The 20,813-nt window shown below is 27.3% G+C and overlaps 3 protein-coding genes across 3 annotated transcripts; 2 read left to right on the plus strand and 1 right to left on the minus strand.

Annotated features, from left to right (window-relative positions):
* Positions 1–2,734: 2,734 nt before the first annotated feature.
* On the plus strand, positions 2,735–8,326 carry PmUG01_13015500 (zinc finger protein, putative; the record flags this gene model as incomplete). Its single annotated transcript, XM_029007119.1, has 1 exon — positions 2,735–8,326. The coding sequence occupies one exon, from the start codon at positions 2,735–2,737 to the stop codon at positions 8,324–8,326; it is 5,592 nt and encodes a 1,863-aa protein (XP_028863541.1).
* Positions 8,327–11,519: 3,193 nt separating this feature from the next.
* On the minus strand, positions 11,520–14,069 carry PmUG01_13015600 (conserved Plasmodium protein, unknown function; the record flags this gene model as incomplete). Its single annotated transcript, XM_029007120.1, has 8 exons — positions 11,520–11,648; positions 11,925–12,257; positions 12,414–12,572; positions 12,930–12,994; positions 13,142–13,266; positions 13,412–13,526; positions 13,804–13,866; positions 14,063–14,069. The coding sequence occupies 8 exons, from the start codon at positions 14,067–14,069 to the stop codon at positions 11,520–11,522; spliced, it is 996 nt and encodes a 331-aa protein (XP_028863542.1).
* Positions 14,070–17,266: 3,197 nt separating this feature from the next.
* PmUG01_13015700 (targeted glyoxalase II, putative) lies at positions 17,267–18,268 on the plus strand (the record flags this gene model as incomplete). The annotated part of the gene is made up of 1 exon (XM_029007122.1): positions 17,267–18,268. The coding sequence occupies one exon, from the start codon at positions 17,267–17,269 to the stop codon at positions 18,266–18,268; it is 1,002 nt and encodes a 333-aa protein (XP_028863543.1).
* Positions 18,269–20,813: the final 2,545 nt, after the last annotated feature.

Raw genomic sequence — 20,813 nt, forward strand, 5'->3', positions numbered from 1 at the left:
ATTTTTATTTTTTTATTATTTTATTATTATTTTTATTTTATTATTATTTTATTATTATTTTTATTTTATTATTATTTTATTATTACTTTTATTTTTTTATTATTTTTTTTATTTTTTTATTATTTTATTTTATTATTATTATTATTTTTTTTTTCTTAGCTATTCCATTTAATTTTATTTTCCAGTTTTTACTTCTTTTTACCAAATTAAAGATATATTGTTCTTGTTCATGTTATTGTTCTTATTCTTATATCTTTTCTTTCTTTTTTTTTTTTGTTTTTCCTTAATTTATTACTCCTTTAAGAATTCAGTTTTTTCATTCCCTTTTGAGAAATTCAATTTATCTTTTTTTTTCCGCCCCTTTCTCGCATTTATAAGAACAAACAGGGTGAAACATAAATTTATATGCACATGCACATACATACATATATATATATATATATATATATATATATGCATAAGTTTATATGTGTATATGTAAGGATTATACGAATATACGCAGTTTTATTTTACAAAATAATAATTCACTTATATACACATTATTCATTTGCGTTTGTTCGCATTGTAATTATATAGCACATAAGCTCGTGCATAATAGATATATAAATACTAATGTATAAATTTATAATAATATACACATATATAAAATAATACACACATTTATAAAATAATACACACATTTATAAAATAATACACACATATATAATATTACGTACATAATATATACGTACATAACACATACTTACATACGTACATATTTATATATATATTATTTTGTTCTGTATGTATTTGAGCAAACATACATGTTTACATTGTACACTTAAATTTTTTTGCTTTCTCAATTTTACCTCCATTTTAATTACTATTTAACAAACAAAATATATATATATATACGAACAAAGTGTACTTAATAAGAATAAAATCCTATAAAATTTATGATAATTTTTATTAGATTTTTTTTTTATTTTTACATTTTCACATTTTTAAGTATTTTCATATTTATATATATATATATATATATATATATATATATATATATGTATAAGCAAAAATTTATGACAAGAATAGGCAAAAGTGAATGATTATACATAATGTAGTTAACAATGATATATGATGATAAAAGTTGAAAAAGAAAAAAGCTTCACTACAAAGTGTATATATATATATATATATATATATATATGTATAATTATATGCATATGACTATATATATGTGTACTTATATTTATGTATGATCATATATATATGTACAATACGTATACATAGAATGTATATGACTAAACATATGCTTCCATATAACAATGTATGTAACGCATCATTACCTATTACGTAGGCTCGTAAGTACAAGTACGTTTAATTATTTATATATGCATATGGATACATTAAAATTGCCTTAGCACTTCCTATTTTTTTTTTTTTTTTTTTTTTTTTACATATACTTGAGATACCATTTTTTAGTATATTCATATATATTTATGCATGTATATATGTATTTTTTTTTTTTTTTTTTATTATGAATAATTACTCCTTTTTAAAAATATTTTTTTTTTTAATGCAGAATTTTTAATACAAAGTTTTTCTTTTAATGAAAGATATGAAATTTCATAATACGTAAAATTACATATGCACATATGTATATATATGTATATTACATATGTAATTTATATATGTATATATGTGTATTATTATGAGTATATGTATGTGCCTAAATATGTGTATATATACATATATATATAATATGTATATATATATATATAAGTATATATATATATATGTTTATATATTTATGTAGTGTATTCATACATATACGTACGGATATATACATAATCATAATAGTCATCGTGATAACTTTTACGTTTGTATGAAATTTTTTTTTTTTTTTACACTAACAATAATAGTTTTTTCCTCTATGCAGTGATTATATTCTTTTACGAGGACAACTCATATTTATGAAGCCCCTCCCCCTCCCCCGAAAAAAAAAAAAAAGTGTTCTCCATTTTGCAGTAGTTTTGTTAATCGCACGCATTGTATATATATGCACACATATGTATATAAATGTGCACTAAGTGTAAATTTCATGTACACGATAAATATATATGTATATGTATATATTATGTGCACGTTTATTTTTTATATATGATTAAACTATACGAAACATAGCATTTTATAAGAATAAACCTATTACCGTTTTATTTAATCCATTGAGGCTGAGGTTTGATACGAACACATGTATGTACCTATGTATGTATTTACGTATATACATTTATATGCAAACATATATACAAACGCACGGTCGTATATGTGTAAAATATATGTAGCATATTTTGTGTACACTTGGAAGTACTTTCATATGTGTACATATATATATATATATACATGCACACATATGATGCGAATACATATAAACATTCTATGTATTAAAATATATGTTAGTACGCTCATTTTTTTTTTCCCCCATCATTTTACAATATAAATATTTTTGAATATATATGTATATATATATATGTGTATATTTTTTTTCCATGAACCACCTTTTTTAATATTTATCCATTTTTAAAGAGATTTTCCCTCTCCCCATTCCCCAAAATTAAATATAATAAAATAAAAAAAAAAAAAAAAATTAAAAATAAAATAAAAAAAAAAAAAAAAAAAAAAAAAAAAAAAGGAAAGGAAAGAAAAATATGTTCCTTTTCCTTTTTTCCCCTTTTATGCATATGTAAATAAAAGAGAAAAAATGAATTTACCAAACAACACTGAAAATTCAGGACAGAATAATATTAATAATAATAATAATAATATAAACATTTTTGAGAGTAACCGAGATAACAATTTTTTAGGGAATGACGATGGTAGTTTTATAGATGATACTAACATAATAGAAGACGAATGTATAACTCCAAAGGATGATGAAGAGAATATTAATTCAAAAAAAAAAAAAAAAAATGATACAGGAAATAAAAAGGAAGATAAAAACTTAAGAATGGGAACAAGTGAATCAAGGAATGAAAATAGTAACAGTGTTCACCCAAGTCGTGATAATAACAGCGGCAATAATAGCGATAACAATAGCGGTAATAATGAAGACAGGCATGACCCTAATAGTAATGATAATAACCATATTAATATTGAGAGTAGTAATATTGATAGTAGTACTGTTCATCGTAGTAACATTCATCGTAGCAACGTTCATCGTAGTAACGTTCATTGTAGTAACGTTCATCGTAGTAACATTCATTGTAGTAATATTGAGCATGGACTCCATTTTCCGAACGGAGGTATTTCCAATTCAGATGTTAGCCAAAATGACGATCTGAATAATGTACGAATAAATAATGCACGAAATGGTGCAATAAGTAGTGCAGTGCATAAAGCAGCGATACATAATACCCCTATGAGTAACCTTATGTCTGGCCATACTAATGCAAATAATAACTCAAATAGCAAGACAATCAACAATAATAGCAGTAACAGTAACAGAATTGTCAGCGGTAGATGTAGCAACATCAATAGTAACAATATAAACAACAGTAGAAACAGCGGGCAGAGCTGTTTGCCCTTTAGTGCTTTTGCACCATATAATGACAACCTATTTCAGAATGAACCAAATAATTATTTTTTGCAAGACGGGATGCATTCGCAGTGTAACGATATGTATGAGGAGGGAGTGAGGGGTCCCATGGATGACGTAGAAGAAATGGATGATGTGGAAGAAGTGATACAAATGGAAGAAATAGAAGAAGATTTAGTCGACCAAGTTGATGATGACTCTGGGCAGTACGAAGAAATGAATGAGATACATGCTCAAGATGATATAAGTGTTCAGCATGTGGAAAGGACAAAAAATATAGGAAAAAATCAAAAAAAAGATGGTGAAGAACAGGTGGATAACAATATTTTGGTCAATAATGATGGTGAAAGTAGCGAAGATAAGCATAGTGATATCCGTAGTGATAACCAGGGTGATAATCGTGGTAATATAGTGAATGACCATGGATTGGTACGCAATGATGACGATATTATGGTCGATTCATTACTGAACAGTGATCATAGGGCCTCATGCTATGGAAATACACGAAATAGGATTATATCAGAAGCAGGGGCACCGGGATTTATAGACAATTTAACTCAGTATTTACAAAAGGAATTAACTTGTCCAATATGCTTAGATTATTTTTACTTACCTGTAACAATGAACTGTGGTCACACATTTTGCAGATATTGTATAGGGCATAATAAATTAAATGGAAAGAATTGCCCTTTATGTAGACAACCATTAGGTCATACTTCATGTATTAATACAATTATATCAAATTTAGTACGTATATATAATTTAAGAAGGAAATCATTAAAGATATATAAATCCATAGAAATAGTAAATACAGTAGATGAGATATGGTGGAATGAAAATTTTATAAAACCACAAGTTAGTATATCTCTTTTTTTAAGGATCTTTTTACATGATATGATATCACCTCCAATATTTTTTGATGATTTAACTTCATGTATAGTTGATTTTTTTACAGTTAATAATTTATGGTCTAAAGCCAAATGGGTATTTAATATAAAAGATTGTCGTATATTTAGCGAATTAATAGGGTATGATAAAGATGATAAAGAAACAACCAATGAAAGATTACATGCATGGGTAGAAAGATATATTACACAGAACCCATCTATGTGTATGAGAAAAGATGAAAAAATTATTTTAAAATTATATCAAGATAGAACACATCGTATTGATAGTCATATTTTTGATTCTACAGTTTTACCTAATAGATTACCATGGGATGGAGGAAGACATGCTAAAAGTCTTATACATATGCCTCATTCATCGGTATCTCTATCCCATTTATTATTTGTTAAGGCAGAAAATAACAACATAGGAGTTGTCGATTGTGGTTCAACCATTGGTACAATGATTAAAGTTAATAATTATCATGTTTTAAAAGAAGGTGATATAATACATATTGGTGACAGGTTAGAAGTAACTGTGTCTATTGACAAAAACACGGCAGGCATGCCTTATAAAGGTTATGTGTGGAATAAAAATGCAAACAAAGTACTAGACAGGCACGAACTGAACGAGCTCATCAAGGCGGAGCTAGTAAGCGGTGTTGGTAGTGTTAACAGTGTTAGCGGTAACAACGATAGCGGTCAAGTTAATAATGGCCAAGTTAATAATGGACAAGTTAATAATGGACAAGTTAATAATGGACAAGTTAATAATGGCCAAGTTAATAATGGCCAAGTTAATAATGGACAAATTAATAATGGCCAAGTTAATAACGACCAAGTTAATAATGGACAAATTAATAATGGCCAGATTAATAATGACCATGCTAATAACAATATAGAGATATACAACTCTTCGGAAGGACAAATGCCTTCCTATTGTGAAGATATCGAGTCAAATTTACTAATCAAATTTGATTTTGGTACAGTAAAAGAAGAAATTACATTAAAAACTGAGTACATAGATCCAAAGGGGGTTGTATTAGGTAGAGGTCCATATGCCCAGTCAAGTTATAAGAAAATTTCTGTTACGAATTCTAATGGGTATGTATCTAGAGAACATTGTTTAATATACTATGATGGATCAAAATCATCAGGTGAGAGATGGTTGTTAAGAGATACAAGTACTCTAGGTACCTTTTTAAAGATTAAACCATTTTCTAATCCAGTCCCATTACCAATTGGTTCCATATTTAAAGCTGGTCAGTGTAAAATAGAAGTATGTTCACATGACACGGCACAATTTACACAATATCCAGAGAGATCCATATCACTACATAATACTAATAATAATCCATCCAACTTAGATAATAATGGGGAAAGCAGAAATAACGATAACGAGAGTAACAACACCAACAATAATGGAGGAGGTAGTAGTGCAAGCGGTAATAACAATGGAGGAAATGGACACAGTAATAATAACAACAATGCTGTGGGTGGAGGTGGCAATTACAGCGGAAGAAGCAGCAGCAACGGAAATGAAAATGAAAATGGAAACGTCATTCGAAACAATTGTAACAACTACAGCAATAGCTATAACTGTGGTAATAGTAACAGTCGTAACAACTTCACCAGTAGCTGTGATAACAGTCTATTATATGACATTCCACTTAGCTCCATTCGAAACAATGCTCAGATGGGCTATAACGTTAGCAGGAGCTTATACCCAAATAGTAACAATGGCAGCAGTAACAATGGAAGTAGTAACAATGGCAGTAGTAACAATGGAAATAGTAACAATGGAAGTAGTAACAATGGAAGCAGTAACAATGGAAGTAGTAACAATGGAAGTAGTAACAATGGAAGTAGTAACAATGGAAGCAGTAACAATGGAAGCAGTAACAACAATGACAATTACGAGTGTGATAACCAAAATGATGACTATCACAGTAGTTGCAGCAATATGCATGCATCTAGAGGAAGGAGAAGACAAAGAGTATTGCCACTACACAGCAACAACCTTGAGTATAATATTACCGCACAAAATTTAGAGCACAACAATTTACATTTATCTTTTCGAAATAAAAACAGGCTTACCAGTAAAACCTGCAAGCATAATAATAATCATGGAGATACGTACTTTTATAATTACCTAAGATACAGTGTTAATAATAATGGAATGAACTACAACAGTAGTAGTAGCCACGAATTCAACGATAACAGTGATAACGACGGTGGAAGTAACAACAGAAGAGGTAATGATAATCGAAACGATAGTAATAATCGGAACGATAGTGATAATCGGAACGATAGTGATAATCGAAGCGGTAGCGATAATCGAAGCGGTAGTGATAATCGAAGCGGTAGTGATAATTGTAGTAGCTCAAGTAAAGACTACAAGGGTTGTAATAATTACAGATTTAACGAAAGAACCGAATATGATAATAACACGTTTTACGTCAACTTTAGCAATAATAATAATTATGAACATGATTATAATGAAAATAATTTTATAAATAATTGTACGAATAAAGATGATAACCTTAACCATTTTATGATAAACAAATTTTGTATCAATAATAGTTGTGATATTAGTGTCAGGGATGAAGACGATGAAGATAGATTTCGTGTTCATAAATACTGTCTAAATAAGAATAATTTCAAATATGCAAATAATTGCAAGTTGGACAACAACCTCTTTCACCATAATTGTTTGCTTAGTAACAATACTATAGAAAATTGTAAGCGTTTTCATAGAAATTACGACGCGAAATTCTTTTGTAATAATAGTATTAATTCGTTAGCAGTTGATAAAGCTAATAGTAATGGTAGCGGTAATGGTAGTAGGAACGGCAGGAGTAGCTGCAGTGCTAACCTCAACACATCGGACTCTTTTTTTTACAATATAATGAACACAGAAATGGTTGGAAGTAACGAAATAAATCCGAAGCAAGTTAACCATCCGAATTTATTGAATATTAAAGCTAGTAGCATGTGCCTTATAAACGTTAAAAAAGTAGAAAAGAGTAAGTTGAACGAACTTATTATACCATATAAAAACATTAACAAAAATAATAATGTGGACCGTAAGGTCAACAAGCATGCTTTTAAAAAGTACAACATTAGCAATTTGAATGGAACAACAAATGGCGGCTATAATAATAATAGTTGTCTTAATGATAATAGTAGTAAGCATAAGCATAACCATAACTGCCTGAACAATAGCGGTCTCAGTGCAACTGTTAGTTATGGTGGAGTTGTTAGAGAGAATGTTGGTACGGATATTGGTGCAGATATTGGTGCGGATATTGGTGCGGATATTGGTGTGAATGGAAGGAGTGGACACGTTAATACTACTTCCAGTAACAATTGCACGCATAACAAATTAGATGGAGGTTCCTCGAAAAAAAAGAGAAACCATGCACAAACGTTCTTCTACAAAAATCAAGCAACAATTAAAGATGAAGGAGACGAAGAAGAAGAATTACACGCAAAAAATATGAACTGTTCAGATAATTCGTCTATCATATATAACGAAATGGAATCATTTAAATTATTATATGATTATATTAATAATTTACATTTAAATAACAAAAAGAAGAGCACAAATCATCGTAATAATTTAATAGCTGAAAAGAATCATGATTATGATAATGATGATGAACTTTTTCATATCTTAAATAACTCCAATGTACATACAAAAAAAATTAACTTCTTAAATCTATTTGCCTCTGAACAGTTGCCTGACCACGTGCATAAAAAATTGAGCAAAAATTTTCTGTTGGACAATGAAAAAACTAAGAATATTCTATTTAACGAGCACGTAAATGCAAACCAGAATAACTTAGTTTATTCCATCAAGATGAACAACTGATAGGGAATAGGAAGGGTGATGATGGTGTGTGTGTGTGTGTGTGTGTGTGTGGTGGGGGTGGTGGTGCCTTCATTTGTATGTTAACTAACTTTTGCACATGCATGTGCAACATATATATACACAAATGGATATAAAAATGCATACACATAATAATACGAACAAGCCGAAATAATATATATGAAGACTGAAGGAATTTTTCCATTCTTTCCTATACATATCTAAATGTGTACATGTACAACACCTTCCACATGCATGCACATATGTTATAGTAACAGAGTGCTTACTCAAAATCTTTAATAAATCCGTATCCATCATATATATATATATAGACTGTTGTGTGCAAAAAGAAGACTAGACGAACGAATACAGTCGTTTGTTAGCAGATCCAAAAAAATTGAAAAACAAAAAAAAAAAAAAAAAAAGAAAAAATTAAAAAGAAGAAAAAAGAAAATTTAAAAAAGTAAAGAAAAACGAAAAACGAAAAACAAAAAACAAAAAACAAAAAAAAAGGCAAACAATTTATGCATATTACTTAGAATATAGATATATATTATGTATGCATGTATGTATATGTACGTATATGCACGTATATATTTGTAGGTCTTGCGTATTTATGTATATATACGGATGTTATAAAATATGAATGTTAACAATTTTTCCAGCTAATAAGTTGTTTTCAAAAAGCGCGAGAAAAGCGTATTAAAATAATTGATTATTTTTGTATACTATTTTAAGCACTATACTTCCAATGTGCATATATATATGCACAGGTATTTATATATGTATATGTGTGCATGCATTTTATTGAATATTATGTGTTTTTTGTATACTTGCATACAAAAATAACTGATGCAGTTTTATAATGTAGTTGTATGAACTAAAAAATTTATGACAATTCTTTTTAAAAACAATTTTTCTATTTCCTCTTCTATGTGAACTTAATGCATTTTTTATAAAATAAAAGCAGTATTCTGAAAATGTAGTTCAAGGAAGTTCTACCTGCCAATACACTGATAATTATTAGCATGGATATGCATATATAGGTGCATATATGCACCTATATACGTATATATATATATATACATACTGTGAATATGCATTATATACATTTTGTCCATATAACGCACATTGCACTTATTACGAGCTTTGCGTATATTTAAGTAAAATTGTTTACTTTATTAACTTGGGGGAACATATTTATAAGATAAAGTACGAATTTATCCAAATATATATATATACATTTATATATATGTACATGTGTTGTTTGTATGTGCTCATATATGTATCTATATACACCCTTAAGCCATGTGCATTTTATGCTATTTAACCTTGTGAATAATGTAGCTTACATATTTTTGTTATACAATAAATAAAGGTAAAAAAAATAAAAGAAAAGAAAAAAAGAACTCCGCTAGTAAGAATTACTCCATTTATATATATATTTTTTTTTAAATTGTTTATTAAATTTTTTTTTTTTTGTCCTTCCTTACAACTCCTACTAAAGAATGATGAAATTTATTCCTAATATTAAGAATTTAGCAAAATATAAAATATGAAAATATGGTTGAATACACACAAACATACGTATATATCTATTTATGTATATGTGTGTATTTATGCATTTATGCAGTCGACCCATAAACTTTTATCATGTGCATATATATTTCCATTTTGAAGCGACTGTTTATATAACCCCCTTTTAATTACATGTCTAGAATGAAAATACAGAATTAAAAAATAAAATAAAATACAGCAAAATAAAAATAAAATAACAAGATTTAATTAGCTAACTAGACAATATAATTGCTTATCTTTTTTTGATAAATATTTTATGAACATACTACGACACCTATTTTAAACAATGAACAGAAAAAGTAATATCATTTGTATGTGTTATGCTGTTGTACATTTGGTGTAGGAACAAGATTTATGCTTCATTTCACTTATTTTTCTCTAAAAAAAAAGCAAAACGGAGCGAACGTCAATTAGGAGACTAACGTAGGCTTTTTACGTAATTATTCTTATTTATGTATTTCCCATGAAAAATGACAAAAAGGGCGAAAAAAAGGATAAAAAAGGGATAAAAAAGTAGTAAAGATGATATAAGAAAATTAAGAAAAAAAAACAGAATATGATATAAAAAATTTAGAAAAAAAAAGAAGAAAAGATGATAAAAAATTAAGAAAAAAGGCAGGCAACAATTGTGCGACAGAAAGGATGCTTATTTGTAAACATCTTAAAGCCCATAAACATATATATATATGTATGCATATGTATTTATATACAATGAAGACAGATTTTTATTTCTTCCCTTTGTTAGGAATAATTTTCTAGTCCTTTTATACTATTTACATGTCTTTTCCATTTTAGGATGTATATATATTCATTTGTGTCTTTTTTTTTTTTTTTTTTTTTTTTTTTTTAAATTACAAGTTATGGGATGGTCTTTTATGTATAACACACCTTTGTTACTTGCTACTCGCTCCTTGCTACACGTTAATTGTCGTTATTATTTTTTTTTTTTTTTTTCTCCTTATGTTTCTTTCATCATGTAAAAATAAACATTCACTTGGTGGGTGGTAACACATATAGATATGAACCAATTTTATGAAAAGAAAAAAAAAGTAGTATATAAGAAGGGAAAAAAAGAGAGATAAACAAGGAACATATATATATATATATATATATGCGTGCTTTATATACATACAACATATGCATATGTCTAAGTACACATATATATATATATATATGTACTTGAAAAAGTAACGTCAGACAAAAATAACAGGGAACATGAGAAAGTAAAATGCACACAAAAAATTACTTCACACACGATTTTAACAAGGACAGTTCTGAATATTTTTTCACTTCATTTTTTTCGTTTTTTCTTTCTTTTTTTTTATTATTTTTATTATTTTTTGAAAAATTAAAGTTTTGTCAAAATAAATGAATTAAAATTATTTCAAAAAAGAATGAAGTGGTGACATGAGTCAACGTGATGAGAAATGGGAATATGTGCACAGAGATATTCACTACTGCATCATTCTTATTTTTTTCCTAGTTGTTCATGTTTGCTCACTTTTCGCAGTTAAGTGTAAATTCATCAACTCGTCTTTAAAACATGTTGGCATTTATGTTCTTTTACATCAACGATCAGAATAATGAATAAAAGTATTCATGTTCCCATTTTCATCTTTCAGTTTTTATAATTTGATAAATTTATTCTTCTTTTTTTAGCCCCATATTCATCGTTATTTACACTGCAAATGGTGATCTTGGTTACTTCATTATTTTCCTTGTTTAGTACCGCTTTGTCAAATTCAGACTAAAAAGGGAAAAAAACGAAGAAGTAATGAAGCAATGAAGTAATGAAGCAATGAAACAATGAAGCAATGAAACAATGAAGCAATGAAACAATGAAGTAATGAAGCAATGAAACAATGAAGCAATGAAACAATGAAGCAATGAAACAATGAAGCAATGAGACAAAATAATGGGAATACGTTTTCCTATGAGTGAATATACTGTGCACACCGATGCCACAACGATACAGCTACGAACATGCTATAAGACATAAGATACCCATGCACAGCAGAATTACCTTAGTCGTGACGACCAAATCCTTGGCAATAGTTTGACTACCCAATTCCTTTCCTTCTTCTCCTTCTTCCTCTATTTGCCTTTTTAAATCATCTATTTGTATTTGAACATCATCATATGTATCTCGTATAACTTTTTCATTGGTATTTTCAGGCAATGGTGTTGTTTTCTGTCTAACATCAAGTAATATTTTTTTTACTTTTTCAAAATAATTTACTGCTTCCTTTCTCTTTCCACAAAACATATAACTCTGTGATAAGGAAATCAACGGGGCAATGAGATTTTCATTGCCAACCTTGTACTTCTCTCTCAGCTCAACACATTTTTCGTACTCCTACGGATGAAATGAAAAAAAAAAAAAAATTTCAAAATATCACATGTTTCTAGGGGAGCTGGTAGCTTTCTTTTATTCTATTATTTCTTTGTATTTCTTGCTTTTTCGCCTCCTTTTTATTGTTTCCCTTTTTTCTTATTTTTCTTTTCGTCCTACCGCTAACGCCTCGGGGAAAAAATGGTTTAACAAGTTGATATCTCCCAGACGGATAAAAACATAGGTGTAATTGAGGACATCTTTTTTTGATAATTCCTTTTTTTCTTCAACTAAGAGTTCATAGCATTTTCTTGCAAACTCGAACATTTCAAAGGCCAACTGATTTTAAGAAATGCGCATAAAAACAGAATGACACGCAAATGACACGCGAATGACACGCGAATGACACGCGAATGACACGAAAATGACATGCAAATGACACGAAAATGACACACAAATGACACGAAAATGACACACAAATGACACACAAATGACATGCAAATGACACACAAATGACACGAAAATGACACACAAATGACGTGATACAAAATGGACAGGGGAAAAAGGGTACCCACTTTTGGTACGTTATCAGCATTGGAATAAATATGATGAAAAAGTCAAAATATTTATATGAATATCACTCCATAAATTAACAGAATAAAGTGAATAAAATGAATAAGCAAAAATTAAACGTACCTGCTCGTCTGATACTTCTTCCTTGTCAAGTGAATCTTCCGTGTCGGACACCTCCACTTTTTTCTCTAGAAAAGGGGAAAAGAGATATGTGTATGTGGATGTACCCTCACAATTACACATACACTTGCACATACACGAAACACATATGTATATAACTATATAAATAAATATATATATACACTAATTTATAGTGTTGTGTTCATGCGCATTACTTTTTTTTAAAAATTCAAATAAATCGTTCTTCTCTTCCTCCTTTGTTAGTAGTGCATCCGCGAAGCATAAGTAGTACTCACGTAAGTCGATGTGCACACTTCCTTCAGCGTTTAGCTCCTTTACCCTGCAGACAGAACAAATGTGTACGTACATACACATATATATGCCCACATTTTGCATGTACTTTGATGCTCAGTTAATATACAATGTACCATTTTCATAAAATATACAAAGGATGAAAAAAAAAAAAACAAAAAAAAAACTATTACTTTTTTTCCACTGCCATTGAAAATCTCTCTGCCGCTACATCATAATTCTTGTTTTCCTTAAATTCAAGATTTCCCATATCAAACAATTCCTGCGCTGTCCTTTTTTCAAGCAATTCTGGGAAGCCGACAAAATAAAAGGAAACATAGAAATGGTCCGATAAATAAATATGAAAATGAATAAATAAATAGATAGATCGATAAATATAAATATAAATACATATATAAATACATATATAAATACATATATAAATACATATATATATATATATATATATATACGAACAGGACACATATAAATATGTTCATATGCACGGATACAATTAAAACCTTGTTCAAAAGTGCGTAAATGCACAAACCACATATGTATGTCTACATGTACGTGCATATGTAACCTTTCTGTTCGTCAACTTCCGATTCGACATTGGTGTTGGAGGTCTCATCTGCGATTATTTCTTCTGCATTTTGGAAAAAATGAAAAAATAAAAATAAAATAAAAATAAACAAAATTAAAATAAAAACAAGAAAAATTAAACCGTAGAAATACAAAAAATATGAAAAATTAGAAAAAAAAAAAGAAAAAAAAAGTACTAATAAGACTAAGGCATAAACATTAAAACGGGGCTTCTAATTCAAGTTCTATTTCTCCCTCACCTGACATTTTTTCACAAATAAAATAAAAAACTAAAATCACAGAAATAGGTTTGTACGTATATAAAATCTTCTCTTATATTCCCTATACATATATAAAAACTTGTACATTACACAAAGTATTTATTTGATAGTATAGAAAATATTCTTATTCCATGCATACACAAATATGTATACCTATATATACGCACACATGTATTTAAGCGCCCATATAAATACACACATATATATATATACACACACATATATATATACACACATATATATATATACACACACATATATATATACACACACATATATATACACACACATATATATATACACACACACACGTATGTACATGTATGTAAATACATAGAAGTATGTGTAATGTATATGCTTTTTTACCTCTCCTGGATGGCTCAAAAATGCTTATGCCTTTCACAATTTTCAATTAATGTTCAGCTGTTTAAAATAACGATTGAATTTTTGAAGGATTTCAGTTTTATATGTAATACGATAATACGTACTTTTACAATTCGAAGGAAACAATTTTGCAAAACTGTACGTATATACTAGCCCATACATATATATATATATATATACATAAATTTATGCATACATGTGTTTATACATACGTACATTTATCCATACATACATAAATTTACACATACATGGGTGTTTATACATACGTGTATTTATTTATACATATGCCTTTACATATATACTTTTATTAATACAGTACTCATAGATGCATATATATATACATATGTATATCCATGTACGTAAAACAATGAAAGAGAAAATACGGATGGAAAACTCATCTGTGTACTGTTTGAAATATAATTACACGAAACGAATGCTTATTCACATATACATGTATTAATGCTAACCTTAAAAAAATTATTTTATATTTTTTTCCCCCAATATTTACGATAAAAATGAATGACTGCTTCAGTTTTATGTTTATGTATTCTTATTTCAAATTGTATATGTATACATATATGTAGTACATATGTACATATATTACATACATACATATATATATATTTTTTACGGCTGCTCCTTTTTTTTTTTTTTTTTTTTTCCTTAATTTGAAATTTCTTTTTTTCTACATAATCATTAAAAAAAAAATTTTCATTCTGCAAAATTTTTCTTTTTATTGGTGTCTTAAGGAGATGATAAAAGAAGAGAAAAAAAAAAAAAATTTTTTTTTTTTTTTTTTCCTACCTTTATTAAGAGAAATAATATTAGAAGGGGGGGTAGCGAAAAAAAAAAAAATATATTATATATAAAATTTACCTAATATATAGTGTATATATATACTAATGCTATATGATAGTAGTTAAAGCCTGGCTGGTCCTTTTATTATTATTTAAACTACTTATAGCATTTTACGTGGAAACAGTATTTTTTTTCTTTATGTATAAAATATACATATATATAATTATATATATGTATATATTGTATATACTATATATTCATAAATAAATGTACACATACCATAATATTCGCATATGTATATATGAACATTGTACATATGGCCATCAGCCTAGGTATCTATATATTTAATAAATCGACATTTTTATATACATACACATAATGTAGTACATTTATATATGATATTAACACATTTTCAATTTTAGTATGTGCAAATTTTGTACATATATAATAATAATAGCATATTCATACACATATATATTGAAATGAGTTCTCTTAAAAATCAATGGTGTGTACTAGACTTTATTCTTTTTGTTTTAATTTTTGCAATCAGTATGTACATGCTCTCCTTGATCAAGCCTTAAATTTGACGTATAACAGTTTAGAGCTATATCAATGTAAAGCAATTTAGCACTATTTCAATATAGCAAAATAGCAATATAGCAAAATAGTAATATAGCAAAATAGCAAAATAGCAATATTGCAATATAGCAATATAGCAAAATAGTAATATAACAATATAGCAAAATAGCAATATAGCAATATAGCAAAATAGCAATATAGCAATATAGCAATATGGCAATATAGCAATATGGCAAAATAGCAATATAACAAAATAGTAATATAGCAAAATAACAATATAGCACTATTGCAATATAGTAATGTAGCAAAACGGCACTATAGCAGTATTTTAACATAGGAAAAGAAGTAACAGCTTGAGTGCTTATATGTGTATGTTCATACAAAATTTACAGGAATGACAAAATAATTTTGTAAACCCTTTGTTCACGCGCCTATAAAATCTTCGTCGTATGTCATATGTGGATAACACATAAAACGTGATATTTTTATTTTTGAGTAGGTAATACTACTATAAATACACACCTGTAGGTGCAGAGAAGTAAAAATAAATCGTAAAAATTTTTAAAATTAACACTAAAACGATTAAGTTAATGGCTATTTTTTCATCAGATAATAAAAAGTGGAAAAAAGAGAGAAATGAAGAACGAGAAAAAAAACGAAAAAAAAATGGAAAAAAAATAAAATAAATAATTTTATACATAAACGTACATATAAACGTACAAATAAACGTACATATAAACGTACAAATAAACGTACATATAAACGTACAAATAAACGTACATATAAACGTACAAATAAACGTACATATAAACGTACAAATAAACGTACATATAAACGTACAAATAAACGTACAAATAAGCAGGAACAGATAATTTTATTAGTTTTTTCTAGCTCATTATAAAGTGTATCTGATAAAATTTCTGTTTTTAATAAATATATATTTATCGAATATTGTTTATTTCAATGGGGCTCGCATCGTTCCTTCTGTTGCAGATAAGACGTTGCGCATGTTAATGTACATGTGTATATGTATATATATGTGTATATATGTAGTATTCATACGTATCTATGTATGTATGTACATATATTTATGTATGCTTATATATGTATGTATGTAATGGTATATGTATGCCCACGAGTACATACCATGGCTACAAGGAATAACAAATGTTACTGTTCGAAGGTCACAAAAGTAGTAATTTTTTAAATGTTTTTTTTTTTTTTTTTTTTTTTTTTTGCCTGAACAAAGTAAATTTGTTCATGTATCATGAAATTAAATCATATTGTTTTGCCTCATTTCGTCAAATTAATTCTCATTTTTTGCCGAACTGCGACACACTAAGTCTAATTTCTTTTTCCGCATTTCGTTACATTTGAGCACACCTGCCTGTCGGAGGAGCAACCCTCCATGCATGCTATAAAATGAATATCGTGAAAATCCTTTTAACAGCAAATTTCTTAACAAATGTAAGACTTAAGAATTTGCTACCTGTGTCTAAAAAATTATTTTTCTTTGAAAATAATTTTTTCCAAAAACGTATATATAACACGATAAATAGTGAGCGAAATTATTATCATGTGAAAAAAGAAGATTTATGCTCGAATGTGATAATAATACCATTGTACAAAGATAACTATGCTTATATATTTTATGATAATAAAAATGAAGGTATAGCAGTAGATCCGAATGATTATAAAATAATTAACGAAATAGCAGAAAAGGAAAATATCACTATAAAAAATGTACTATGTACACATAAACATTCTGATCATAACAGTGGTAACCATTTTTTTTACAATAAAAAAATAAATGTGTATGGTATTAAAGAGAGCGATAACAAGTATATAAATAAAAATATACAAAATAAGCAAAATGTACAAAACATGCAAAATGTTCATCATTTCGAAATAAAAAATTTTAAAATAACAACATTTCTATCAAATTTTCATTGTATTAATCATGTTGCATATTTAGTTGAACATTCTAAAAATAAATTAAAGAAGCTTTTTTTTACGGGGGACTTCTTATTCATATGTGGAATTGGCAAAAATTTTCAAGCGGATAGTAAAGATTTATATAATTCAATAAATAATTTAAAAAAATTAGATAAAGGGAATATCTATATTTTCTGTGGACATGAATATACTTTAGATAATGTAAAGTTCGCCTTAACTGTAGATCCAACTAATCATAAATTAACAGAATTTTATCAACGACTTTTAAAAAATGAAAACAACTTGCCTACTGTTCCCTCTTTATTAGAAGAAGAGTACTCATACAACCCTTTTTTAAGATGCGATCAAGATGAAAATATAAAAAATGCAATTCACACGTATGCTAAAAGAAACAATTACGTAATTGAAAGAAACAGCGACTATATCACTCTTTTACGTATAATGAAGGATAATTTTAAAATACAGTAGTAGTTCTTCGCATGTTCACGTGCATATTTAATACAAAATTGCCGTATAATTTTGGCGCATACTGTACCACTCAATTTTGCCTTGTTGTCCACTCCATTTTACGGAGTTTCTGATACATAGGGGAAGCATTCTATGTTCCGTACGTATGGGTTTCTTTTTTAATTTTGCTTAACTATTGCGTAGCTGTTGCCTGACTGTTGCGTATATTTTTGCAAACTCTTCTTCGTACGTGTCTGCGCCATGCTTTAGCACCTTATTGTGATTTTTTTTTTTTTTTTTTTTTTTTCTTTTCGAACAACATGAATACCTGAAATGTTCAAAAAACGCATTATCATTTGTTATCACAAGTGAGCACTCAAGTGACCAGCGGAGGAACGGTGTTAATTCGATTAGAAAAGTTTTTCAAGGGGATTTAGTCATATGCAAATGTATGAATGTAAATATGTGTTAGACCTCGAATTATAGCATACTATTTATTCATATAAATTTACATACACAAATAAATGAAAAAAAATATAAGCTTAATGTTTGAAAGCGTTGAATAAAGGATGACCCAACATATGGAAGTATATTATTCAACAGAGAACAACTATTTATACTTTTTTTTTTTTCTTTTATTTCTTTTTTTTTTTTTTTTTGCAAAAATATTGTTCTTCCCGTTTGACCCAAATTTATCGTTACATATTTATATACATAATTATATTCCTACAAATAAAAGGTCTAATATTTATATACAATTCAAAATATATATGTATTCTTATATTTTCCCTGTGTACAAGTTACTATATTATAATATTATGGTACTATAGCATAGAGGGAAAAACATACTAAATTTTTACTCATTTTTTTTTTTTTTTTTTTTTTTATTTAATATAACTTAAATGGAACAAAAACAAAAATTGAATAAAATCTTGTTCTTACTGGAAAAACAGAAAATAAAAAAAAAAAAAAAAAAAGAGAAACAGCTCTTTATAGAATTTTTTTTCGAAATAATTTACAAAACTTACTCTTTCGCCTTATTTTGCCTTCTGTTCCTTTTTTCCTTTATTTTTTTTTTTTTTTTCATTTTTGTATATCCCCAAAATACGCTTAATTAAATTGTATGGCTTGCTAATTTTTTTGCCTTTTCCTTTTTGTTCTTATCTACAATGAGGTAGGTAAGCATACTTTGCCGCATTTTTAATTTCGTAAAAATCGAAAGCGAATGAAAAAAATTTATTTCAAAAAGAGGAAGTTACAAAGTTGTAAAAAATGAAAACTGCGCATATGTATTTATGTATATATTTATGTATGTATATTTGTATGTATGTATGTATATATGTATATTTGTATGTATGTATATTTGTATGTATGTATGTATGTATGTATGTATGTATGTATGTATGTATTTGTATGTATGTATGTATGAATGTATATATGTATGTATGTATGTATGCATATGTACATTGTAAGCATATGTTTGTATGTATAAGTATATTATACATGCATATTTGTATATATATTTTTTCTTTTTATCAAGTTAAGCACCACTCGTTATATTTATAAGCACAGTACAACTTTTTTAAATAGGTAGAGCACTTGTTCCTTATCTGATTATATACGATATGCATATTTTATTCGTACTTTTTATACTGCATTATATTATGTATACGTACATTATAATCTGTATAATTTAATATATATGTATATATATACAATATATATTTATTTATGTATATAATGCTTTTTTTTTTTTTTGGCCTCTGCTAATCAAATTTATCATTATACGTAAAATAACACTTATATGAACAGTATATGTTATTATGCATTTATGTATGGATGTATGAACATATGTTTGGACGTATACATAATAATATTAAGCTTATGACGAGTAGTAAGAAAATTTACTGTACATTCAACAAAATAAAAACATTATATACATTTATACATGAATGTAAAGATTTTCCTTATTTATATAAGGGGGATTACTCGTTAATTTTTCTTTTCTTTTCTTCTTTTTTTTTCTTCTTTTTTTTTCTTTTCTTTTTTTTTCTTCTTTTTTTTTTTCTTTTCTTTTCTTTTTTTCTTTTCTTTTCTTTTCTTTTTTTCTTTTCTTTTCTTTTTTCTTTTCTTTTCTTTTTTTCTTTTCTTCTTTTCCTTTTTTTTCTTCTTTTCTTTTCTTCTTTTCCTTTTTTTTCTTCTTTTCTTTTTTTTTCTTATTTCTTTTCTCTTTTTTTTTTTTTTTTTTAATTTTGTTCTGTTTTTTCCGCTTTATGATTTAAAGTAACATAGTAGCAAAATGTAAACATTAATGTACCATACATACATATGTAACAACGTATATATGTATATGATATATATGCGTAAGTTTACATATATTTGTAATATACATATATATAATGTACATAATTCATGAAATGGGAAAAATATGACCTAATATATATACGCTTTTTTTAAACAAAAAGGTTTGCCATTGTTTTTTAGAAAACGGTGGTAGGGGGAAATATTTTTAAATAAAAAAAAAGAAAGAAAGAAGGAAAGTAAGAACAAAAAAAGGCTTAAAAAG

The sequence above is a fragment of the Plasmodium malariae genome (assembly GCF_900090045.1).
Source record: "Plasmodium malariae genome assembly, chromosome: 13".
Taxonomy (NCBI): Eukaryota; Apicomplexa; class Aconoidasida; order Haemosporida; family Plasmodiidae; genus Plasmodium; species Plasmodium malariae.